Genomic DNA, 27,411 nt, shown 5'->3' on the forward strand with positions numbered 1-27,411 from the left:
AAATGGGGCAATTAAGAACACGACGGACAGGTAGAAGAGAAATACGAAAACGAGAGACTGCTAGTCGTATCAACGTATCAAGACTAAACAATGTAGAAGACAACGATGAAGAGGAGATGTTAATTGTCACCATAGGTGCCTGAAAACATTGCTTGAGGTGTATCCATAGAAACTTGAACCAGATATGGAAAGCACATCGAGAGGAAAATCAAGACAATTGGAAGTTTTATAATTATACCATATTACGTATGTTTAAATGTTAAGTAATGTGAAGTATTTATCTGAATTAATAGACAAGAATGGCTAATGTCATTCGACTGATAAATTGGTGAATGCTTACTAATTTACTTCAACAAAGTAGATGTTTATAATTATATTATGTTTATACCATCCCTTTCAATATCTATCAACTGTTTATGTGCAAAACACAAATAAGTTAATTGGATGGTGCATATTCAGGTACAGCAAACACCAAAATGCGTAAGCCATACCTCTGCTGTGTGCTCAAACAACCAAATGTAAACACTGTTTAAACAGATAACTTACTAGGCTATTGTCATAAATGATGATAAATTTAATTAAATAGATGATTCCTTTCAGAAAAATAATTCCATGCAATAAGACAAAATATAATTTTGAACATTATTTTAGGTATAGATAGCATTTTATTGTAATAAGTTACAATTTTTATTATGAATTGTTTTTAATTAAATTAAGACATAATTTTTCTTCATAATGATGCAAGAATTAGTATATATTTTCAGTACATTCATTTTGTTTTAATTTGCCAGTAGGTTAATTATTTAAGTTAAAATATAAAGCAATGTTATTAAGAATTAGATATTTTGTATTGCTAGATAAGAATTATATGGAGATACTTCATGGCGATCTTATTACAACTAACAAATAAAACTACGTACGCCAATTTTCGACGGAAGACACTATGTATTATTTTTTTCTGAAAATGAACATTTTTTTTATTTTTACATGATATCTCAAAGCGAATTTGCGGAACAACTCTAAACCGATTGCTCGTGGCTTCTTCAGACGAGATTTTAATAGTTATAAAAAAAATTCTTATGATTGAATAAACAAAATTGCACACTATGAAATTAAGTCATAGACATAATTTAATAATATAAACATACGTTATGTAGATATCTGTGTTTATCAAATTGGATTAAAGTGACATTTTCATAAGCCATCGACATGATTGTAGTTTCACGTTACAAACTATAATTACAAATATTATGAATATGTCATTATAACATGGGAGGTACAGTGTATTTTGTCAGCAATTATATCGTAAGGTCATGTATTCAAAAGTGATGTCATTGAATGTTTAGAGAAACAAAAAATGAACGGGTATATTTTCTTCATTTTATATATTCTTCATAGCGTATACTAACTAATAAGAAAAGATGTGTTGTATTTTGATAAATTTCTCATTTGAAAACGTTTTGAAAACAAATAGATGAAGAATCTATGCTAGCATTATATAACCAAATAACCTATTTGCATGACCAAGTTGTCAGTTTTAGAGCTAAGCAACATTGAATCCTTTTCTGGTTTAAACACTGAAACCTTCCAGCCCAATATAAACGTTCTTGGTTTAACAATTAATTTGAAATTTTAAAGCGTAAATTGAGATTTGGAAAAAAAATGTATACAAAACATTACACTGATAAATTCCGTTCGTTGTAGTATATGAAACATAAAAATGATTGTTGTATCACGCGTTAAGGTAAGAAGCAGGCCAATTTTCAATAAAACTGAATAAAAAACTTAGGAACAAGGAAATCGTTGATATAGATATAGATTTTACTTAAGAAGAAATTGTAAAAGTTCATTTAAAATGGGTGTTGTTGATGACTTAACGTCAGGAATATTTATTGAGTGCAACGATATCTTTGCAACAATTTGTGTTATTATATGTATATACTATGTTTACCAAAATGACTAGACTAAGTGCATACCTGTACAATTGTTATAAATATAGATAATAATAATGTTTGCAATTATAAAGTTGCAACCCTTACAAGAATATTTTCTTTATCAGTTTCTATATTGCTGGATCCTCGATTGTGTAAATGAACAGATGGTTTTTATCCTTCTCACAGCTTGTCAATATGTATAATGACAAAAGAAGTACTGTAGACGGTATTTATGTTTTGTCATATATATTTCGTTTGCAGGTGATACTGTTTGTTGAATATGTCTGTAAATGTAGTGAAAAACTATGATTTGAGAAAAAGGAAACAGAAAATAATAGTTGATTTGCACTATGATAGTTATAAAATTGATGTTGTTAAAAAACATACCTATCCAGGCTTTACTCTATCACAACATAGAATTATTCGAAAGCACATCAAAGTTATCGGAGCAGACAATGCGTGCTTTGTTCGCTTCTAATAAACCTTTTGATCTTATGCATTAAGACATAAGACTTAGTGATACACTTAACCAAATTGATGCATTGATATGGTATGGAAAGTCCTACACTTTATTATGGTTCTATAAAGCACAGGATACCAACAGATTCTTAAAACAATTTGATGTGTTCACGCATTGCTGCCGTATATGGTAATTTGGCAAGATTCCCAAGTCTGTTCATGAGTATACGAACGATTTAGTACTGGTTTAAATCATACGATAACATGAGTATTTTATTTTTTGTGAGTTTATGTAAAACTATTTTTTTTGTATCAATGGAAATGCGTTACGGAAATTATTTGCTAGGTTTAGTTACTCGGAACAAAATCTTAATATAGATGAAGATAAAGGAATAAACACATAAAAATACAATAAATGTAACAAATGATGTAAAAAACAAATTTCTTGTTTATTAGTATGTTCTCATTATCGGAAATTACAAATTATATTTCCAAGTATTTTAATCATTTGGCTTATCTGACAAAATTTTACATTTTTCTGTCCTGTAATAGCAATAAATATAAGGTCATAGTATTGTTTATCAATTGCTATATATATTATGTATGCTTAGCATTTCGTAATTTACACGGTTTTAAAGGAAACATTTGACAGCTAAACGTCGTTTTCCTCCCCAACACGAGAGTTCTTTTTCTATCGCATACATTCGGTTGTAAGTTCGTTCTCTCATACAAGACCAGTTGTGACATCCATCTGTTGTTATCGATATCCAATCTTCAGTGAACGTCGACCAGTCTTCTACAATCCTAAACGTGCACTCCGTTATACTGCTTTCGTTTCCGGTACACTCGACCTTGGTTATAAACATATCCAACTTTCCAGGAAATTTTTCCATTCCGACGACGTCATTCTCAGCTTCAGTACCATTTAAAAGCAGGCTGCCGTTTCCATAGCCAAGCTGTTTACATACAATGGCTGCAAGTTTTTGTCGTTCTCCAAAAACGGAATCGCGTACACATATCGCACCGCTTTTATCATCTACCGTGAACACAACAAGTCCATTACCATTATCTGTTTCATTTACAAGAGAAAAAACGAAACCTGTAATGAAAAAATAGAACGTTGTTATTATTTATGAGATACTATATGAATGCAGATGACTGTCATTGGTAAGAAAGAGATATAATTTGCATATATACAAAGAAGAAAATTAATACATTCTGAAATTAAAATAAAATACTTGTAGGTTACTGATAGCCAAAAGGATAAATATTTGCAGATTCACCATTGACATAATTATACAAAGAACACAGGAAAACAAAATATCCACAATCTTTAATATACTTAACTTCAGGTAGCCTTATCAAGCGCATACCCGCGACCTAAGAAAAGCTCAATTACACGTAGTCAAAGTAAGCCGTAGCCTAGAATAAGATTAAGTAAGCTTAGCCTAAGCTTTTAATACTTGTTGCCATGAATATTATTGAATATTATTGAGCAACCTTAGGCTTGAGTAAGATTAAATATAGGTAGCCAAAACAAGCTCTAGCTCCCGTATTGAATAGGAGCTTAATAACTTCAGAATAAGAAATACGCTTCTGTTCCCCAATTAAAAAATGCTTAAGTACCCGTTTGGTTGTAACAGTAAACTGCAGGTATTCTGTTCTCATCGCAAGTCCCAACTAAGCCCCATTTGTCTTTTTCACATTGTCCAAGATAGTATTCGGTTCCATTGCACGCAATGTTTGCTAACCATGGAACACCTAGAATAAAATTTAAAGACACACATTTAAAACGAAGTTAATCTTCAAATTCATTATTTGAATTGATACACATGTATATCACTTTTATACAATATGGTTATTAGTAATGCACTATCTGGGAGATTGTTTTCTCCTCTCAACGAATCGAAATCTGCAATTATCCAAGATGGTCAAATTCGATATGCCGAATCGAAACACATTTATCATATACTTTCCTGATCACTTCGTATGATATCATATCACTTAAATGGCACCCACCACATTTCATAATAGATATCGTTTTAATGACACACTTTTTTGTTTTATGACGTCATTTTAACTTCGCGCAATGATACGCACTGATGTAGCACCAGTAGAGTGAAATACAGTCGTATTGCCCTTTAGGAGAATACGGATTAGACTACCGTAGTTTGCGACATGTATTGCGTATGGATATAATACAACCAAACGATTTTAACATTTAAAATCAAGATAGTGTTATGTTAATCTATTATCTTACTGAGTTCAAAACCTATTGGAACGAAAATATTTTGCTTATTCTGAAAATAATTGAAACAAATAATTCATATACCTAAAAGTGGGACGGTGCTATATTTAGTATTTCTGGAATGGTAATATGCAGATCCACCTTTATATCCCTTCTCTCTGCAAATTACTGTCGCTGCTGCATCATCAAAACCATTAGCGCAGATAAAGCCCGAATTATCAAAATGTCTTATGGTAACTTTTCCAGATGTATGGATCTTTAATTCATAATCTGCCAAATACATGATTTATGGAAAGCAATAGGAAACAAAAACATTTCGAAAATAACAACAATGCTGTAAATCATTTGATCACTCTCAAAACAAGCGTTTTTGTTTTGTTTTGTTTTTAAATTATATTGAACATTTCGATAAAAAGACACTTCTTAAACCTAAATACTTTTATGTTTTTAGGACAATTAAACATTTCTACAAAGAACAACAGTTCATTATTCATTAAACTTTTGAATGATAAATTGTGAATAACAAACAAAACGGTCAAAAATGAACACACCTTCATTTTCCAGATGGTTCGAGCAGGCTACAGAAGCGTAATGTCCACTGGTGCAGTTGGGAAAGTATTTAACATAATCGCATTCGAGTAGGTCTGACTCGATACCAGTACATTTGAAATTGCTATATACAATATCGTATTCCATTTGTCCCAAAGCGGAGCAACATATGCTTGTTCCATAAGCGAACCCAAGGGATCGACACACTGCTTGAGCAGCAAGTTTATCAAAACCTTCTGCACACACAAGATGATAGTTGTCTCTGTCCCATACTTGAACAGCGCCAAATGTCACATTGGGTTGAAGTCGAACTTGTTACGATAAAAGTCATGTGTGTGTTTAAGGAATAACATAAATATATTTTTCAATAGCTAAATATAGGTAAAGTCGCATATCTTCAAAAAGAATATAACACTTCTTCATCCCATTATCTGAATAGCTTTATAAGTTTTTCAAAATCATGATATTAAAATGTATTTATTAATCGCGGGTATGACAGTTTAGCGAAACAAGAAAGTAAACATCTCATTTTCTACTTATATTCATTTGATATCAGACGAAGTGTATTATTAAGAAAGTAATGTTCTGGTAAGCCTTACCTTACACAGATAAGATTAAAGCTTATTTTCTAAACCTAAACTAAGGTAGGTGTGACTGTACCTTTTTCCGTACAGAAAACATACGCCATGCACTTATCATAGTATTGTTGATTCGTAACATTAAAACTTCCCGGACAGGAGAATATAGACTTTTCTTCACCGCTGCATTCTATGTCGTGCAACCACAAACGACCTACAAGGGCAACAGTTTGAATACACATGTTTGACCAAACCACCATTTAAGAGATGTGTCGCATGTGCTTTTCGCGGTCAAATTGTTTATACAATCCTACGCATATGTACCAGAGAGCAACTGAAACTCAGCAAGGGCTTATCAGCTAGTAAATCACCTATAACTGTTAATCTCCCATTAACTTCAGCTGAAAGCCCAGCCATCACAAATTGGCCTTTTCTGATCTTATCTGGGCTGGTAAAGTTGATTTCTGAAGGGTCAAGTTAATTTCTTCAGATGCAGTTCTTCATAATATAATATTGAGTGAAGACATTCTAGAAAGTAGAAGAGTTGTATGCTTTATTATTTTAACGTTTTTTAACATCATATTAAATTGAAAGAAAAATGAATGAAATAATAAGGCAATATGGATATTTTTTGTATATTTAGCTCTCCTGAGCACGAAGTCTGTCGTCCGTCCTTCCGTCTGTCAACAATTGCTTAAAACACATCTCCTCTGAAACTACCAAGCCAAATTCAATGAAACTTTACAGGAAGCTTCCTTTGGCAACCCTCAACAAAAATACAACCAGGGGTCACGATTGATCAACAACAACAACAAATTTGCGACGTCCTGTTTTGCTTTAAGAAACATCTCCTCTGAAACTGCCGGTCCAAATTCAATGAATTTTACAGGAAGCTTTTTTGGGTAACCTTCAACAAAAATACAACAAGGGGTCGAGATTGATCAACAACAACAATCTTGCCAACTTCCTGCTTTGCTTTAAACAAGAGGGCCCTGAAGGCCCTGTATTGCTCACCTGATCCAATAAAGATCATCAAGAATAACATTCTGGTCAAGTTCCATGAACATATGGTCATAAATGTGGCCACTAGAGTGATAACATGATTTTCCTATTATTTGACCTGGTGACCTAGTTTTTAACCGCACATGGCCAGGATTCGAAATTGGCCTAGAGCTAATCAATATAAATATTCTGACTAAGTTTCATGAACATACAGTCATAAATGTGACCTCTAGACCTAACAAGCTTTTCCTATGATTTTATCTAATGACCTAGTATTTGACCGCATATGACCCAGACTTAAACTTGACTTAGAGATTATTAATATAAACATTCTGACTAACTTTCATGAAGAAACATTTATAAATGTGACCTCTTGATTGCTAACAAACTTTTCCTTTAATTTGACCTGTTGACCTAGTTTTTAACCGCACATGATCAAGATTCGAACTTAGCCTAGAGCTTATCAATATATACATTCTGACTAAGTTTCATGAACATACAGTCATAAATGTGACCTCTAGAGTGCTAACAAGCTTTCCCTATGATTTGACCTGGTGACCTAGTTTTTGACCTCACATGACCCAGATTTAAACTTGACTTAAAGATTATTAGTATAAACATTCTGACTAACTTTCATGAAGATACAGTTATAAACCTCTAGAGTGCTAACAAGATTTTCCTTCAATTTGAACTGGTGACCTAGTTTTTGACCGCACATGACCCAGATTCGAACTTGACCTAGAGATTATTAATATCAACATTCTGACTAAGTTTCCTGAAGAAACAGTAATACATGTGACCTATATAGTGTTAACAAGCTTTTCCTTTAATTTGACCTTGTGACCTAGTTTTTAACCCCAGAGTACCCAATATCGAACTTGTCCTAGTTATTGAGGGTAACCTTCTGACCAATTTTCATTAAGATTGTGCCCATATTGTGACCTCTAGAGTTTTAACAGTCATATTGTTGACGACGGACGACGACGACGGACGACGGACACAGGGCGATCACAACAGCTCACCATGACAATGCTATGTCGGCGACAATCGATAGTGGTTATCCAAAATCGATGTCGCTAATGTTACTTCCGGTAACTACATTTTTTTTGTTTTGTGGTTAAAGTCAACACACATGCGGTGAATTTAAACACTTATGCTTAATAACATACAAACTACCCAAAATTACAATCTTTTTTTAATTGTTGATGTATATTTCATAAAACCTTCTTCAATAACCGGTATATATGATGTAGTGTGTCAGGTCTTACCTGGAAATCCCAGCTCGATGTATACTGTTTTTGAAACATGTTTTGGTATCGTCTGTATTTATCTATTTTTCGTGTGAAAGTTTTATGAAATTAAGATGATCTTATGAAATATTCAATATGAATAAATGCCCATCACTGGCCAATGCATAGGAAATTTTGGGGAAAAGTTGAAATCTGGTCCATATGCGTAGGCCTGTATATAACCTATTAAAATTACAGATCTGGCAAATTGAATGAAAATAATCATGCTGAACTATTAAACTCATTATTCAAAGTAAATATCATTATATTGTTTTATATTACCTTTTCCTAATGATTTGTTAACATTGGTACCAGCAAGACCGTCATAAAAGCCCAAGTGCCGACAGGCTACCCTCGCATCCATATTAGTCCAGTTTCTATCGCAGATAACGCCCCACTCCCCGCTAACAGAAACCTTCACCATTCCTGAGTTTGGCGATGTTCCTGCATCAAGTTGTATATCGACACCTACAACAGATATGGACGACAAGGAAAATACGGTAAGACAATTTGGAATGTTATTCTCAGTTACTCACGCAAATACAATCGATGACACGGTCCGCCTTATAACTAATAAAATTACACACAGTATTCATTTATTTTCTGGTCTTTCAATATTTATGCAAAAAGCTAAGACCCGACGGGGTGCAATTTGTTTTGTTTTTGACCGACACGCCATTGAATAAGTTGTGTCTAACATGACAATGTAACTTGGAGGAGTAATCACAATGAAATCATCATAAAAGTGTAATGAGTCGGAAAAACGTGTACCGGTCACCGGCAATTAGAAGTTTACATCATATTCCGGACTGATTTCCCTTGTTACTAGGAAACAAACACACGCGAACTTTGGAGCACAATTTAATAACAAGAATTGATAACTTTGATGAAATAAATTAAATGTAAGTGTTGTTCCAATGTTCTTGATAATAAGTATAACAAACAAACGATAGCAATGAACAAAGATAAAATAAAAAAAATACCGGTCAATTAGCAAAAACTATTGACGGGTTAGTTTTATACTTATATGTCTTAATGACTCATGGAAGTAAGAGGGTATTGCCAGTGTTTTACTTTTCATAGTTACAGTCAATCAGGAGCTGCTATTTCCGATTGTTGTATGTAGATTGCATTCGTCTGAAGGATATCACTTTTAGAGAGGATTTTTAGTTGTACCTTTATCAGGTCTTCATTACCTCATTCTGTACATACTTTTGAAATTGATGTGTATATATGATTGTTTACAATGGAACATACAGAGACAAACCCAATATGTTTCATTTAAAGAACAGCATGTGTAGAGGCGAAACAATCACTAAACAAGAAATACATGGCAGCGAAATTACAACAAGCATTGAACAACTTTCGAAATATTGACGATTTGAAAACGTTTTGATAAACCCTGTCGAATTCTAAGTGAACATAAAGTGATAACTAAATGAGGAGTTACTTATGTTTAAATTTTCCTATGCAACATATGCTTTACCTGTGCCATTTGTACAATGCACTTGTGCCGCGCTGCGAAAGTCCCTGAATGAGAATGCTTTCCAAAGAGGAGGTTTTTCTTCAAAGGTACAATTTTCAATGTGTCCTTCTGTTCCAGCACATTGCACGCTTGACATCCAGTATGGGTAACTTGGATCTTTGAATATAAAGTTGTTATACAACAATTAAAACTACAGAGACTACCTCAGTTGATTACAGTTTCTACAAGAACAGATTTAAAGGCACACGGTCAAAGGTAAAACAAAAAAGTCACAGAATGCAACCAGGCCAAACACATTACACAACATATCGTCATTAGTGAGCGTTGGGGTCATTTTGTATTGGAACAAAGCTAAAAAGGATTTACTAACTCTTCACGAGTTGACATGCAATGGATGTAAAGTAAGCTAATAAAAGTACACCCAACATGTTGACTATCAATGTCCTTTACTTTTCGTTAAATGATTTACCTGCATACTTCGGCCCGAGGGCTACACCTGTTTTATAACCCTGCTGTTGACACATGACCTTGGCGTCATTATCGTCCCAATCTTCAGGGTATATAACTCCCTTTATTCCGTCTTTCTCCACATACACTATGGTAGGTGAATGGTCAACGGGTAGTACCCTCATTCCTGCAAAATGAATTGCATGCAATACATCGATCACTTCTGGTCTCTGATTCTACCTGGTCTATAGTTTCTAAACATAGACTGATGATTGATATCAGAGACAAAATGGCTGGATAAAATGCACTGGCTACTCGTTGATAGTGTCGACCCACTTACAAACAAGACAAAGTTGCAAGAATCACTCAAAAAGACGGGATATTAATAAAATAATGTTTTAAGGATTAACTGTGTAACTCTTACATCCACCGATAAAATCATCTTAAGATTGACTTTTATCTATCTTTCATTTTTTTCAAAAGGAGCATTACTTCAAGCGAATGAATGTAGGTAAACATTTCATGAAGTGAGCATAAAACCTATTTGTAACAAGTCGTTAAGGTCAATTTGTGATAATAAGTATGTACAAATGTTACATTTATCATTCAATTAAACATATGACAGAAAATGCTAAAAGGTTGACTTGTTTTGTGTATGCAATTAAATTTAGTTTCTTAATGTCAGAGGCATGTATATATATTAATATCAGATCTCCTATATAATCGTTTCCAAGCATTGGACTGCAAAAGAATAACAATTCGAAAAGTTATATAGTTGTAAAAAATGTCTTTCGGACACGTACCTGATCGTAGAGAGGTCATTGAACATTAAATTGAATTTGAAAATATTTTTTGTTTAAAAAAAACACCTTATTTTGATTCTTTGTGTCCAAAATATTCATATATTCCACCTTTAGTCATCAGGTTTGCTCGAAAAGTATGAACATTATCTCCAGCTTCAAATTAAACATTATATTGTGAGTTTCCGGAGTCTATACCTTCGTTCCCAAATGGGTATACGGAGCAGACAATAGAAGAGTACTCGTAGGTCATAGTTGACCGCTGCCAACAATCTCCATATGGTCTTATATAGCAGGCATACACGATGTGGAAGTCTTCTTGGGTTGCCTTTCCGTAATCACAGTCGGCAAAACTAATTTCACTTCCACTACAATTAAATTTGTGGAAAATGGGGATGCTCTTTGCCCCAAATAATCCTGGAAAAAAGTCCTTGTTATATGAGTTACAATACAAGAATTCAGAAATGCGTTTGCTTAAATCGATATAAAATAATTGTACCTCAGGTATTGCTTGCTTTTCAAGATTTCAGTCAGTAAATTAGTGCGCAATAAAATGTCTTACCTAACGGTAAAAGTCTACTGTAAGGAAAGCCAAGTTCTTGACACACAACCAGTGCCTCCCTTTCGTCGAAACCAGTAGGGCTCATGGTAAACCAATTCGTTGTAGCAACATAGTCGGGATAATACATTTCCACTACACCAGCAATCATTGTGTCGTTCTCCCAACCGTCAGTAATACGCACTGTGTATATACAAAACATATGTTTTGAATTAAACCAGAAATTTAGAAAATAGTTCTTTGGGGGCATAAAAACATCATACCTAGACAACAATGGCAAGTGCAGTACTATCAAAGCCCATTGCAGTGGCAGTATTCTATTTGAATGCACAACTCTGTGAATCTTTGAATAATTCACTCATTGCGACTGGCCAGAAACGTAAATTACTATCATTTGGATAAAAAAGGACAAGTACGCTTTAGACGAAAAATAATAATTACACTGTGGAGGAAAAGTAATAACAACAGAGTGAACTAAGTAAACGACAAAGTTGACATAATTGAACATCTAATAATACATGCGACTTGAATTTGTTTTAGGACTTAGTACCTTAAGTGTGTATTAAGTGTGTTTGAACAAAGTACAACAGTAAACGGTATATCACCGCTGATATTGTCGGTGAAATACTTGAAAAAGTCCTGTTAAAAGTATGTCCTTGATTTAGATTGACTGGCGCTTTCACTATATAAAGTAGAACAAAATCATTTCTAGAATAGTTCCCAACGAATTTATTAAAGATGATCTTTAGAACACCTACCATTATTATAGCACACCACGCCAGCAGCTCTATTCACTTCGAGGCATGTGGAATCGTCTTTCAAGAACCAGGAGCACGAGAAAATTGATTGGTCCTTATAGTCACACCAGATGCTGATAGCTAGCATGGTCATGTTACCATTCGGATAAATCCTGGTATAAGTTTGCAAATATATCGATGACTGTTTCATATAATGCTTAATAAAATGTGTTCATTGTCGGTAAAATTGAGATTACGTTTAAATTGTTGTTGTTTTTCAATACAGCTGCTACAACAGATACAGAATATATTTTAGAAATCTAAAAGCAAACAAAGACTGTTTTTTCATCAAATGAATGGTCAGTTGTCTTTCATGGAATGAAATGTTTGCAAAGTTTCTGAACTAGTTATAAATAAAACGATTTTGTGAAAATATCACATGCACATGTAATAATAACCGTTGTATATAATGGATGCACAATTTTGTAACTGTTACATTGAAATATGCACATGTTACGTGAATCACGTGTGCTACCTTCTCAGCCCGTCGTTGAACCCGAATTGCCTACAGGCTGTTCTAGATGGACCACTCTGCCACATACTTTCACAAAATGTGTAATTGATGTCGTCAACTTGAAGTTCAACACGACCGGAGTTTCGTGTACCGTTAATGCGAACTGAAGGTTCTAAAAACATTCGTTCCAGTGTTTTAGTGATAAATAGTGAACAAAACATTTAAAAATGTTAAGCAGACATTTCTATGCAAAAGAACGCACATTCAAGCATGTTTCTGATATATTGACAGCTTTTACGCTTAATTAGGTAAAACCTTTCACAATGAATAATTGAGAGCATTATATAACGTCTATATCGGATTACCATTTAATATATAAGCCTATGCATGTATTATTATCACGGGTTGATTTATTATATGATCTTGAATTATATATCACAAACAAGAGTCAAACGCACTGTTTTGATTGTAGCATAGAACTCCGGCATTTTTCCAACTTTCCTTGCAACGCCCTCCAATGTTATATTTGCATTTCAATATTGAGGTCTCCTTGCCAACACAAGATATGTTCGGACGAACTGCATTTGCAAAAGAGCTCATTTTCAAAGCAATACCTTTCTGAAACACAAAGAATACTGATATTCAAGGTATGGGAAACGATTCGGTTATTAGAAGGACATTGAAAATTTGGTAAATATGAACATTCCAACGGAAGAAAAGATCAGTTTTAAAATGGGAAATTTCCAATTTTAAATTACATGCTACTGTACGTCATTGCATAAACCCTTAGACACGGAAACGGTACCTTGAAACCAAGCTGCCTGCACACAACCTTCGCATTTGTCTTCCCAAACCCATCAGTACAAAGGCTAGACCACGTTCCGTTTTCATTGAATTGAACCACACCAAGGAAGTCTTTGCCACCTGTGATGCGCACTAGAAACAACCACGGAAGTTAAAGATGATAAAACTTTGTTGAAATCTGCATACATTGCGTGTAAAATTATTCATATTAATAATAAAATAATTATGTTATAACTCATAAGAAAAATTGGTATCTTTAGGGAAAACAATACTAGTGAAATACAGAGTGTTGAAACTGTCTGATTATTGTAATTTGCACTACCATCGTTGAATACCTTGCGACGTCGGTTCTTAATTGTATACTACAGTTCAAGTGGTTAAAACCGAACTGTCCCTGATCTATGTACCTTGGATTAATTCATAAATAGCTGGTTTTGTTCTTAGCGGACTTTCGCTGATCAATGACGTGCCTCGAGCATGGATAACGTAGTTTTAGGGGTTCTTACTGGACTGTCCACGATCTACGAAAATTGGACTCATACATAATTTAATTGTCGTGGTTTAAACCAGACTGCCCCTGTTCACAAAATACTCCGTTACAAAATAATTGCCAGTAAGAACGTACCTTCAGAAGAACGCACCATATCCATTGATCCTAGCTGAATGAGTACCAGGACAAGTGTTGCCGCTAAAGCTAAAACGTTCTGAAATATCATATTCCTTTTTTTTCTTTATCCACTTAAACAACAAAACGTGTCCACGTGTTTTTGTGTTTCATTAACCAACAGCCTATCTTATCTTTGAGATTCTTTCGTGTTTTCTTTTAAGATTATGCTTTGAATTAGTCAGGATTAATGCGCATTGAAACTAATATTGAGCTTATTCGGTATTTCAATGATAATTTCAAATAACAATCCGTTATGTCAACATTTATTACCAATTAATACCACGTACTAATATAACGAAATATTTCAAGCTTTAATTCTAAATTACTCGTTTGAAACACACCTATGAAAAGTTATCCAAAGTGTGTTTACTAAAACGATTCAAACGATTCAAAGGCGTATGCTTATTCAAACAAACGCTTCATCATTTTGAAGATTATAATTTGAACAATAGTACAATCCTGTTGTCATAATTGTGCGACAAGCGTGACGGATGTCACGTAAACATAGATGACAAGGACATAGATGATAGAGGTTGTTACGTTTAATAAAAATTGTCTAAATTTATAGATTGGCGTCTTAAAATTTACAATCTATGTTCGCCCTGTGCTGAAGAATGATTATGTTGTTGGCTAACAGTAGTATGTATATTTGGTTCTTTGATTTTTATCCTAAAAATGAAAATACTTAATACCTAACTTTAACAATACCGGGGAAAGATTATGTTTCTTTGTTAAAAATATGACAATTATAACAATAATACAATGAAACTAGAGAGACAAACCAATTAGTCGAATGTAACAAAAACACCATGTTTGGAGGCACAAGTCTACGGCCAAACCATTAAAGAAGTCAACACATAAAAACACCAAGTATAAACACAACCCAAATAGCACAAAATCATCAAAATTAAGTTACCGATACAAACGTAAAACCAACACATACACAAGTACAAACACTACATACAGAACACACACTCATCAACATAAATGACCAATAGAAACGTTTTAAAAAAATATACCATTTACACATTAAATTACAAATAATACAGACAGACGTCACACTCATCAACATAAATTACCTATAGAAACGTTTTAAAACCATATGACATTTCCTTATTAAAAACAAACAATACAGAAAGACCTCACATTAATCAAAATAAATATACCGATAAATAATGAGGTTTCCACTTTAAAACGTTCGTTCACTGGAACACGTGTCTAATAGCTACATAATTGGTTTAGCATCTCATGCATGACACACTGCTCATCCCTTCCCCCCCCCCCCCGACACCAAACACTATCCGTGCAGTCCCCATCAAGTGTCGAAGCGTTGAACTTGATATAAACCTCTACACTCACAACAATATGTCCTTGTTTTGTTCAAAAGTAGAGCGATCGTCACCAAAAATTAAGGAAGATCATTGCAACATTTCTGTCTCTGGAAAGAGCATTTCATCAGAAAATGGAAAACATTTTCAATAGTGGTGCATGTAAATAGAGGAGAGTCAATGATACTTTTTCTGTGAAGATCCTGGTTAAGCGAGCTACAGCAAAGTCTGAAACGACAATGCATAATAAAGTTGCGGCGCGAACCGACATTGTAAAACGTAGATGGTTTTGTAGAGTGTGTTTGAAGTTTGTATTTTAAAATTGGACTGTTTTCGATTGTGTAGTTGATATTGGGAGTTCCAATCTCGGAGTTTAGCAGGAAGAAATGATGACGCTTATGACTGGGTTCGACAAACTGGTAGGATAACGTTTTTCGAGTTTCTATGACCTGAGACTGGGATGGAATCAAAGAGGTTGGATATGCTGGTGTGATGCCAGCTTTTCATCTTATAAAAAACAAGCCTATTTTGCCTTCTAACTGCAAGGGTGTCCCACTTAAAATCAGCTTAAGACCCTGTTTGATACACAGTTTAGTGGCCACGGTTACCATCCTCGCTGCTTCCGTCTGAATAGCCTCGATTTTACTCCATAAATAAGCATAACTGTTGTCCCGGACAACGTTTCCATACTTCAAAGGTGGTCTTATAAAGCCAATATGTATTTTATAAGGCAGGCAGTATGAATTCATACTGCCTGCATTGACATATACATATAAGCTTTATAAGACCCCGCATGATACCCAATCTTAAAGTTTTGTCGAGAACGGAAATGATATGATCTTTCCATTTATAATCTTTCCATTTAGCATCATCAGAAATGCCAAGTCCGAAATGTTTGTAAGAACGAACACTTTGTATTGGAGTAGTGTGCATAAACAAAAGGAGATGAATCCATCCATCCCGTTTTATAGAAAAAAAATAATTCATTCTGTTTTAGAAGGATTGAAAGTGACAAGCCATTTAGAAGGTCAAGTGGATAGTTTCTGAAGATTAGAATTGATGACAGCAGCTTCAGGTGTCTCGACCACAATGTACAGGCTAGTATCATCTGCAAATTAACGAGCGTAAGCTTTAATATCATCAGCGATATCATTAGTATAAATGAGAAAAAAGAGGACAAATACTAGAGCCCTGAGGCACTCCCGCAAGCATCAGACCAAGATGAAGAAGAATTCGAAACAACAAATATTTGTTTCCCACCGGTAAGATATGATGTAATCCTGTTCCGAAGATCCCCTCTGATGCCAAAAGAAGACAGTTTGTGAATAAGGCCTTTTTGCCAGACTCGATCGAACGCCTAAGGTATATCACAAAAACTGTACTTATCTCCTGAAAATATGCACACGTACCGTAAATAACAAAACGTGTAATACGTTTCCTGTCTATCGTTTAACACAAATTGCCTGCAGGTTGTTATAGATGATCACTCACCCACATATCTTCACAGAATGTGTTATTAGAGTTGTCGACATCAAATGTGGATACATCGCTATTTATTGTAACATATCATGCTCAATTTTAACCTGACATGTGTCTGTTTATGCATTATAAGCCTCCAGGCACAGAAACGGTACCTTGAAACCAAGCTGCCTGCACACAACTTTCACATATTTCCTCCAAAACCCATCAGTACACTGATGCCACTTTCCATTCGTATAGAATTGAACAACACTTAGGAAGTCTTACCATCCATGATGAACACTGCCAATAGTTTAAAAATGTACAGGCCTTAAAACTATATATTTAAACTACTTTAAATCTACAAACATTGCGTGTTAAATTAGTCACATGTTCTATGAAATATTTCGACTCGTTTCACATGCAAATTGGTACCCTCACGGCGTACTCTACTAGTGAAATGCACATTGTTGAAACTGTCTGATAATAAAACTAATCGTAATTTGCATTGATAAGGTTGCAAGCCATACCGGTTACTGTCAATTTATTTGAAAACAACGGAAAAGTTCAGTTTGGGGTATTGTTTCTGTATCAATTCCTTTATAAAAGGTGTAATCGATATGTAAAGTAGGCTGTATAATAAAGTACTAGTACGGCTTAAATCACTAGTTTTTGTTTTAGAATCTCTGTAAGCCTATTATAAAAAAGGATCTTAGACTCATGCTTTATATAGGTGTAGTAGTTATCCGTGGAATGTCCCTGGTCCAAAAATACTGATCTCTAGTATACTATAATTATACTATAATTTTAGTGTTTTCTAACCCAACAGCCCCTGTACTAAGAACCTTCAATGATATTGTTGTGTTGCTCTAACTAAACTACAAATGTTTTAAGATTTTTGTCCTCAAGTATAATACTAATATAAGAAACATGGAGCACACTAATGATCTAGTCTTGATAAAACTAAGGATATTATTTATGTTTTAACTTTTTGCTACTGAGTTGTTTCTGTAGTTTTTCACATAAATATTGGACTAGTGAAAAACATAAAACCGAGTCTTTACCGGACAGTTCCTGATATAAGGCGCTTAGAAAAACGCATACGATTGTTAGTTTTAAAATGTATAATATAGTTTAAATGGTAATAACCACATAATCATATCCATAGATCCTAACTGAATAGTGCAAGGACAAGTGTTGACGTTGACGCTAGCAGGCTCTGAAGTATCATATTTCTTTTTTGTCTTTGTTTACTTAAATGTAACTTTGCATGTGTGTGTGTGTGAAGTTCAGTAACATTTAACCATAACGGTTGGAGAGTTTAGAATGTATTCATGCCTCCACAAGAATTCTTTGAATGAACTTTTCATTATTCCAGGATTAATTTGCATTGAAACAATGTTTAGTTCAAACTTACATCCGTTTTCGACAAAAGTTGACCTAACCTAACACCGCGCAATCATAATTTAAAGCTGTAATACAAAACAATTTGTTTACAACGGTTTCGTATGTTTAGTGTAATAAAGAATGTTCACTAACACGATTATATGATGAATGTTTATTTAAATGAACACTTCATCATTTGTAAATTATATTTGTAATAAAATTAAATGTTGTTATTGTGGTACGACATGTGTGACGAATATTACCTAAACATAGATTACAAAGACAATGAAAATATGATTACTTTTATTTGATGAACCTAGTCGAAATATTTATAGAAATTATAATTAAAATGAATTATCTATTTACGTTCTGAGCCGAACAATCATCATTTATAAGTATTTCTTTTTTTTATTTTGTCTCAAATGAGAAACTACTTTATACCTTGCTTCATACATACCTGGATTTAATGACAGGTCAAAATATATGTATTGATCACCCTATAAATGAATCCTTACCCTAGTAAATGATATGCTACATGCTGATCTCACGCATCCGAAATTACCTCGTGCTTTCAGGTCATGGTACAAAATAATTTGACAACTTAATTTAGGTTTTAAGTTACAGATTCGTTCTTTACAGATGCAAACATTATTGGACCTCGCTAAAGGACGAGTAGTCTTGTGGATGGGATACATTTGTCAGATGAAAAATGAAAAATACAAAATTTGACAGCCAGCAACCAAAATATAGTTGTTTTTACTTCCTATCAATTCCAATAGTTTACTTGTAATCCAGAAACAGAAAAAAATCAGTAAGAAACATACATGGACTACTTCAGTTATTCTAAACGTTTTGGCGCATGGTAAAAAACACATTTTATTTGCGTTTTGAGTATTAATTTATTGTCTGGGATTCCACATTTGATATCCCATCGATTAGATTTAAGGGTGTCGCTTATTTATTTAGTGATAACATTGAATTCAAAACAAGTACAATGCTTACAACTTAATCTTACGTTTAAATTGTAAAATAAGCAGAGGATTAAATATTACGAAGGAGGAAGTCTTTTGTGGACTGCGTAAATTACGCAGTATTATACAGCATTTGGTCAAATAAGTATGCAAATGTTAAAAATTAAAATATTTAACATTGATGACATACAAATCATGGGAAACAATGGAAGTTTTGCGAGTGTTCCCAAAGCAGGGAACAATACCCGCACTTATAAACGAGAAAGTAGCATGTTCGAACATGATAGAGCTGATGATCTTTTAAACCAATTTGAAGAGAAAATAACCTTTTGGAAAACGGAAATCGTTAAAGCAAGAGGAAACATTGATTCCAATTCTGCGGAGGAGATAAAGTGGTATTTTTACACACAAATGAAGGTTGCGGCTGAAGTTTTATTAAAACAGGTACACGTATAAACAATGTGAACTATAGGTTTACTTCTATTTTCGTTATAAGTAATAGTAATTCTCTATATGTTTATACACAAATAAAATTTAACTTCCTTCTATGCGGTATTGGTGACAGTAGTTGAGTAAATGTTCATACATAAAATAATTTAACCTATTTCTATGTAGTATTGATGATAATAATAATCTACATGTTTACACACAAATCTAATTTTCCTTCCTTTTATGCGGTATTGGTGATTGTAATGCTCTACATGTTTATACACAAATATATTTTTACTTCCTTCTATGCGGTATTTGTCGTTTGCCCATTGCCACTAAACCGGGTTTATGTTTAAACATTTTGCTACTGAGCATGTTTCTGCAGCTTTTTGCATATATATTGGTGACAGTTATTCTCTACATATTTATACACAAATACAGTTTTACTTCCTTCTATGCGGTATTGGTGAAAGTAATTCAGTACATGTTCATACATAAAAATAATTTTACTTATTTCAATGCAGTATTTGTGATAACAATTATCTACATGTTTATACACAAATATAATTTTACTTCCTTCTATGCGCTATTGGTGATTGTAATTCTCTACATGTGTATACACAAATATATCTTTACACATTTATGTGGTTTGGGTGATAGCAATTCTCTACATGTTTATACACAAATAAATTTTTACTTCCTTCTATGCGGTATTGGTGATAGTTAGTATCTACATGTTGATACACAAACATTATTTTACTTCCTTTTATTCGGTATTGGTGACAGTTATTCCCTACATGTATATACACAAATATAATTTAACTTCCTTATATGCGGTTTGGGTGATTGCAATTTTCTCCATCTTTGTACTCAAACATAATTTTACTGATTTATGCTGTTTGTGTGAAAATGAATATCGAACAGATATATTTCTTAAAAATGAGAACGCAGACACTTTTTTTCCAAACACTGTAAACAAAACTCGGATTAACAATTGAAATAGGAGGGTTTAACAAATTAGGCTCAATTGTTTAATGTTGTTTTTATTTGATAACTGATAGGAAGATTGTGGGGTTTTCATTATATAAATAATAGAACTCGTAAAACAGTCGGACAAGTCCATTTGCCATTCAATAAATTCCAACTTCTCGTGCTTGCTTATTTCTATCTTGGAAACAAAATATTTAATTGGCTTCATAATATGTTTTAAAATCAGACAAATGCATCTATTTCCAACGGCTAAGCTCATCTTTAATTGAAACTGTTATACTCCTGGTCTGACAATGGAGAAAGCGTCACAGGCGTCGAACGCGATTCTGCATAGAAGCTATACAAAAACAGATACAATTTCACATATTTCTTCATTTTTTTCGAGTATGATATAATTGTTTGCTGCTAAGTAATTTCACATATCTGATTCAATACTGCTTCAGATTCCACAAGATTTTTTACAAAGATATGAAACCTCCGAACAAGCCAAGGAACAAAAGAAAAACAGCTGTCAGTCTACAGAATATTATCGACAGCCAACGTTAAAAAGCAAAACAAGCACTGAAGCTGCGTGCGTTCGTATTGCACAGAAAACAGTTATTGACAACAATGCCTCCACAGTGTCCATGACTATAGAAAAAGAGTCGACAGAACCGTATACCAAGATACACCAACAAATGTGTGACTTCAGGGAGCGACTGGAGCTGGAGAAAGATGAAACAATTCGGTTACTCGCAGCAAATGATCAACTAAAGACCGAACTTAAGCAGTTTAAAGCTGAAAATGAGGAACTGTTAACAAGGTTTGATATTAGTCGGTGAAGTCATAGTAATCTGTTTCTTTGGGGTCCTTGAATATTACTTATTTATTTTTTTGAAAATCTTAACCCACTTACAATGATTGAAGAGGTTTGTGACGATGTTGCTGCTACCATTGCTGAAAATAAGCAAATTCAAAGATATTTAAATCCTTAAGAAATGCCTTGTATTTACCTTTTGCTCAGAAAGTCGTATATAAAAATAACTTAAAAAACACTTTGAAGTGACGTTTTTAAACGAATTCACCCTCGTTAAAGATAAACGTTTGGAATGTATTGATACTATAAATTGTATAATTTAAGGACATAATCTAAGGCTTAAGGGCCGTTCACAGAGTTCAAAACATTTGAATGTCCAAAAAACACTTATGTTCATGTTTTGTTTGATTTGTATTTAGTTTGGATTTTTAATATGCTACATGCATCATATGCGTTGCAACATGATAAGGTGTAACAAGTTATATCATATTAATTTCAATTGCAGAAGCATTGTATTTTTTTCGGAAATTTCGTTATACAAAATGAGTATGTTTTTGTGTCAAAACAGTCAACCCTATCAGATATTTGCATTTGTATGATAAAGAAATGACTATTTTCCAATTTTGTAGTTATATTTTTGAATATTTTGAATATATATTGAAGAACCCGCGAGACATTGTTCATTGGGTAGTCTGTGGCTTTTTCACACACTTAATTATAGTTATATTGTCTTTTGACATTTCCAATAAAAGAATTCTTTGGATTCAAAGTCTGATAAAATACTTTATTGTAACATTTTGTCAACTTCCTATTCCCCTTAATCATGTGGCAAAAGATGTATTACTCATGCAAAAGATTGATTCTCAAAACTTTATAAATCATGAACCTTTGAAACAACTGTTATATGTCCCCATCCACTTTTGCATTGTGTTAGACCATTAACTGTTAAACATTATTGCAATTTAGAGAATTTTAATATAGTGCTGTATAAATCCAAATGATTTTTAATTTAATATTCATCTTTGTAGATTGAGTAAGATTGCAGGAGATAGGCTGACGAAAGACAATCCCAACATTACAGATCTTAACGATTCGGACAGACCTTTGAAACTTGGTGAAAAGTACAGTGAACTTTATGACAATGAGTGGACCAATGCGTTTGAATGTTTGACCGAGGTTGGCTACACTGAGGAGGAATCGATTGAGACACTGCACCTCACGTTATTGGTAAAAGTATTTTACCTGATTTCATGGAGTGATGTACAAAGAGTTACTCACAATTGACACTCAATTATAAAAAGCATTAGAATTACAATTTGGATATTTCACAAAAAAAGATATGAGTTAAGAAAATCCGGTGACATACTAAAGCGATTTCCATTTACATGTTATTAATATAAAATGAGCGCTAAACAACTGATAACGCAGTCGTTTCCACAGTGTTATATCAATTCAAAAATTTCCATTTGTTAGAACGCGTTTGAATTTTGCGAGAAGAAAGCCAGTCAGATACTTAAGCAAACAGATGATGCTGTCAACCTCCTGTTTGATGAATACCGGAAGTCTGCAGTGTTCAAGGTAGTAGGAAATGCATTTATTTAATGCGTGTTAATTTTCCGTCTGAAATATTCTGTGAACTTTATATGACGTAATGGGAAAGTGTTCAGATGCTACCGTATAACACAATGTTTCCTGAGTCTGTACCACACACTTTCCAAGGGTGCATGCACAAATCAACTTTCGCAATATTACGCAAAGTCATTAGTTCTCGTGTCTTGCTTAAGTAACGATACATCGCATTAAACCTACGCAAACGTATCGCATTGGTACAACCCAACGGATCAAGCGACAAATAAATAATTCCTTATTCATGCAGTATATATGCTTTGTTGTTATAATCTGTGGTGTTATTTCTGTTCCGGAAGCTTTCCTTATAATCCAGACTCATTTTATAAAATGCATTTGCTTTGTAGGACATTCCAGTACATCTGACGATTTCCCGTAAACAGGTATGCAAACTTATGTACATTGAAGAGAGCATTATTACGAAAACCAGTAAGAAATTCAACATAAATAAAAAAAAACATCGTGATGTGTTTCCAAAATTAACTTACTTACTGTAAGCTAAGTAAACGACTTTCCTCGTTTTATGAATACGATTTTAATCGGATTGTGATGTTGTGATGTTGTGTGTGTGTGTATATCATTTTGTCCTTTTTCAATTGAAGCTTGCCAAGTTTGCAAAATATTGCAAAGAACAGTCGACTATAGAAGACATGCAGCTTCAAAAACGATGGGAACCTAAGAGGAGAAAAAGTTACGCTGATGAAACCGAACAAAAAAATGAAATTGAAGTGGTATGTTTACTAACGATTTGGCTAAAATGGCTTAGATCAGTGTGTCACAAAACGATATTTTGAATGTTTGCATAATATTGAAAGTATGTACTTCGGTTATTTCAATATAAAGGCATTGGAATACACTTGATTTTTTTCTAACTAAATTGATACACATTTTGTGATCAATACATAAGGCAAAAATTAACTTTACAGGCATCAAGACACGTAAAAGTTGAAGAACAGATGACGAAAGTCAGAAAAGAAGTTTCACGGTCAATATTACCAATCGTGCAAAGAGTGAGAGGAATGTTTATCATGTATTTATAAACATATGCAAACATAAACCGTTATCAAACAATTTCTTAACGAGCGACAATTCGTAGACACTGCAATCGATCTAAAATAACATGTTTTAGTACAAAAATGTTTTTAAGTTGGCAAATCTTGATTCCGGCGACTACTCTACGTCAATAAAATAATAAGGTTTTTCAGCAGCCAGAGAAAAATATATTTGTTTATTCCGTAGGCTTACATGGAGGCGAGCTGGCGGAAGCACTGTTTACATGGCCTCAAACCTTTCGTTATGCAGTGTCTTTACATCGGTTGGATGATGGTCGTTCAAAGTCCACCTATGAGTTTTAAAACAGCTTTGCGGGGCGACAAGTTTGATTCAAATGTTTTCAAACAATACACCTGTACAGGATCAATAGTGGATTTTGTTGTCTGGCCTGCGCTGTTGTTGCATGAATGCGGACCTGTAGTTGGAAAAGGCGTGGCCCAGCCGCAAAAGCCGAACTAATCAAGTGCCATCCTTGCATCAACTACACAATTTCACAAACTACTTGTTTTTATAATACACACTGCAATACATATTATTGAAGCAGAGGAACAATGTCATTTTTAGAAAAATGTTTCGTAAACAACAAGTAAAACAGATATGAACAAAATGATTTAAAACTGTTTAACCATAGTTATTTATATATATTTAAGCATTTAACTAAGTGAAGCGCACTAGGTCTATTTAACATAAGTTATTTAAATGTGAAATTGTTAAAAGTCAGTTGTCAGATTTTTGATAAGCACATGTATATAGATAGTGACTGGGGTTCTTTAAAACTACACTCAATGTCAATGAATGAAATTGCGCTCACACTAAATAAAACACATTAAAAGTGTGGATACCGTGGAAGCGCCCAAACAATAAAGAACTGTTAAACGTCATCGTCCCTATCATGTTTGCCAAAGCAGGTTTAACATGGGAAAAGGGAGGTAAGATCCGTATATGTAGCACGAGCTGTTATTCACGCGTACCAACTATCTTTATAGCAAAGAAATACTAGAACAATATAATAAAAACCTGAGTTTATAAACAGATTGATACTTAATTAAGAAAATCATTTTATTAGTGAATGTGAACTGTATTGTGGCGTTGTGTGTCTCTCATTGATGTCTAGGGGACTGATCCTTGTGCCTTAAAATACGACATAGGTTCAATCTTAGGCTGCTGTGGTTGTCTCTGTAGTTTCAATTATTGAATTAAAGAATACACAACATTATACTAACAGCGTTTTAATGCAAGAACAAAAAAGACAATCAAAACATTTTATCCAACACTAAGAATTTTGGGCAGACTAAGGTCTGTAGTAACACGTTCAGCCTAAGTTTACTATTTCATTGTAGTAGTTTGATAGTAAACTGCAGCTGCTTATGTGTATTCTTAATTCATTGGTCTAAATGGCAGCGTTTTTTCGTATCAAATGATTTTGCAGAACATGAATATTTAAATATAGATGTCGAAAACAATGGATAACCATCATACCGCTTTAACAAAAATCAATGACCTACTATATTTTGGACCAGTTAATAAGACATGCAAAAGTTCACAATAGTTTTGGGGCTGATGGGCCTATAGTTTCCAGTGCATTACAGAATCTAATGGTTACTGCATTATGTATTGTTGAAGTACTCGTAGCGCTTCAGTTTTATTTAGTTCATGGGCTGAGCTTGTCCTCGGTCATTGGAAGGAGCGCGATTGTGGAAACGTTCTGTTAACTAATTACGAGGAAAACGTACAGGCAAACATTCTTATTGTTATGTAATTTGATTTTAGGAACGATCTTCTGATCAGTCAATGCGTTAACAAAAGAGTATGTTTTTAAAGTGTTTTCGGACTTTTCGGAATCCTTATAGCACACAACAGACAATGTTGATTTGTTTTCAATGGCCTAGAAAAATGAATTATAGACTTAAAGTAGGATGAATAAGCATTGACTTATATATAACTATTTAAATATATTTATATATAACTTGTAGCATACTTATACAGAGTATGAAACTAATATCGTGTATTTTCAAACATCAAACACAATGTTTTATTGAAAAGAATAGCGTTTGACTTATCTGTTTAAATGTATTTTTATTAGCGTTGATTCTTGCCTTACAGGTCAGCCGGTGTTTGACATTACCTTTTCTTGCATACCGGACGTGTGTTTCTGGTCATGTGATCAGTGCTTGAAAAAACCGTCTTACACCGCATTGTAAGACGAGTCACGCGCAATAGCGCGCCACTTCTTTTATCATTGTATGGTTGTTGAAAAATGTATTATATCATATCAATAAAGCACACTTTAATATATAAGTATGCAATACTTTTAATCAAAATCAAAATAAATAATCGTAAAAACCCGATTTTAGAGGAACTATTTGACTCCAATATTGATTTACAATTACTGCGCTTTTTGACATAAGTGAACGAAGTCGCATGCACCTTTTGTTGAATTGTAAAAAGTGCATTTTCTACATCAATTTTTACATGATCGATAATTTTAGATATGCAAGAAAAAAAACAATAATGTTTTTTTCGGTACGGATAAATAAATCCGACCCTCGGGCATGTTGCATGGCCGGTAAATCGGCAAGCCTCGTAACTTGGTTTCGCGCGTGCTCTCTGGTCGGATACTTTTATCCGTTACGGAAACAAATGATAGATACTTATATTGTCATCAGAAATAAATGCCAAAGCCGACATGTTTATAACAAAATTGTATGGATCTGGACTCTCATACGTTTTTTTTTTCAATGAATGACATTATTGATGCTATATATTTACTGACATTTTATATAAGTGTTTTACTACAGTAGCCATCGTTTTCGAATAGATATAGAAGGATTCTGCAGAAACCTTCAAGTAATGAAGTTTGCTTAAGCTAGTGTTCACATTATAACATGTCGCTTTCATAAATATTCACAGCAGACGAATAAATTGAATTACTTAATAAATGTCCGTCATATGTATCTACAATCAAACCAAATTATTTTTGCGGCGATTTCAAAGTAACTATTTAATATCAATGTACATTCAAATCCATGTAGGAGCTTACATTATCTGACAGCTTACTATACTTGTCGGAATCATCGATTTACCTAATAATATTTTCTCTACAACAAACTATAAATTATATTCCTTTGTAGCAACGATTTTTTCGGTAATCGTAGCGAACAGAAATGTTTGATTGAGCTCCAGTGATTTGTATCAAGTCTAAGCTTAAGATAATTTCTAATTAGAAAAGAATCCTCCATCAACTAGAACTGATAAGAGTCTGGCGTGTGCAAAAAAAATATCAAGTGAAAGAAATACCGTT

At 33.6% G+C, this 27,411-nt stretch overlaps 2 protein-coding genes across 3 annotated transcripts; one reads left to right on the forward strand and one right to left on the reverse strand.

The window, feature by feature from the left end:
* Positions 1-2,823: 2,823 nt before the first annotated feature.
* LOC128228439 (scavenger receptor cysteine-rich domain superfamily protein-like) lies at positions 2,824-14,483 on the reverse strand. Its single transcript, XM_052939753.1, has 15 exons — positions 14,032-14,483; positions 13,408-13,538; positions 13,061-13,220; positions 12,624-12,774; positions 12,110-12,261; positions 11,355-11,534; positions 10,991-11,209; positions 10,015-10,179; positions 9,546-9,701; positions 8,342-8,527; positions 5,851-5,982; positions 5,193-5,501; positions 4,726-4,911; positions 4,020-4,154; positions 2,824-3,492 (listed from the first exon to the last, which is right to left on the reverse strand). Exons 1-15 carry the CDS (start codon positions 14,120-14,122, stop codon positions 3,026-3,028), a joined length of 2,820 nt encoding a protein of 939 aa, XP_052795713.1. The 5' UTR covers positions 14,123-14,483; the 3' UTR covers positions 2,824-3,025.
* Positions 14,484-19,346: 4,863 nt separating this feature from the next.
* On the forward strand, positions 19,347-24,991 carry LOC128228440 (uncharacterized). 2 transcript variants are annotated; one of them, XM_052939755.1, is made up of 8 exons: positions 19,347-19,660; positions 21,079-21,437; positions 22,460-22,658; positions 22,905-23,009; positions 23,405-23,440; positions 23,660-23,788; positions 23,984-24,087; positions 24,297-24,519. In XM_052939755.1, the coding sequence occupies exons 1-8, from the start codon at positions 19,364-19,366 to the stop codon at positions 24,379-24,381; spliced, it is 1,314 nt and encodes a 437-aa protein (XP_052795715.1). In that variant the 5' UTR covers positions 19,347-19,363; the 3' UTR covers positions 24,382-24,519. The 2 variants fall into 2 exon arrangements, with proteins under 2 accessions (XP_052795715.1, XP_052795714.1); XM_052939754.1 differs by having other exon boundaries at positions 19,348-19,660; positions 23,984-24,067; positions 24,297-24,991.
* Positions 24,992-27,411: the final 2,420 nt, after the last annotated feature.

Source organism: Mya arenaria, chromosome 3 (assembly GCF_026914265.1).
Source record: "Mya arenaria isolate MELC-2E11 chromosome 3, ASM2691426v1".
Taxonomy (NCBI): domain Eukaryota; kingdom Metazoa; phylum Mollusca; class Bivalvia; order Myida; family Myidae; genus Mya; species Mya arenaria.

Bases quoted from the DNA above. Each gene is read 5' to 3' on its own strand.
- LOC128228439 (XM_052939753.1), bottom strand. From the start codon at position 14,122: ATGATATTTCAGAACGTTTTAGCTTTAGCGGCAACACTTGTCCTGGTA. The intron at 9,702-10,014 runs GTAAATCATTTA...TTATATTCAAAG, and splicing joins CCTCGGGCCGAAGTATGCAG to ATCCAAGTTACCCATACTGG. The intron at 4,912-5,192 runs GTGTGTTCATTT...TGTATTTGGCAG, and splicing joins GAACCATCTGGAAAATGAAG to ATTATGAATTAAAGATCCAT.
- LOC128228440 (XM_052939754.1), top strand. From the start codon at position 19,364: ATGCAAATGTTAAAAATTAAAATATTTAACATTGATGACATACAAATC. The intron at 21,438-22,459 runs GTTTGATATTAG...TCATCTTTGTAG, and splicing joins AATGAGGAACTGTTAACAAG to ATTGAGTAAGATTGCAGGAG. The intron at 24,068-24,296 runs GTGAGAGGAATG...TTTATTCCGTAG, and splicing joins TATTACCAATCGTGCAAAGA to GCTTACATGGAGGCGAGCTG.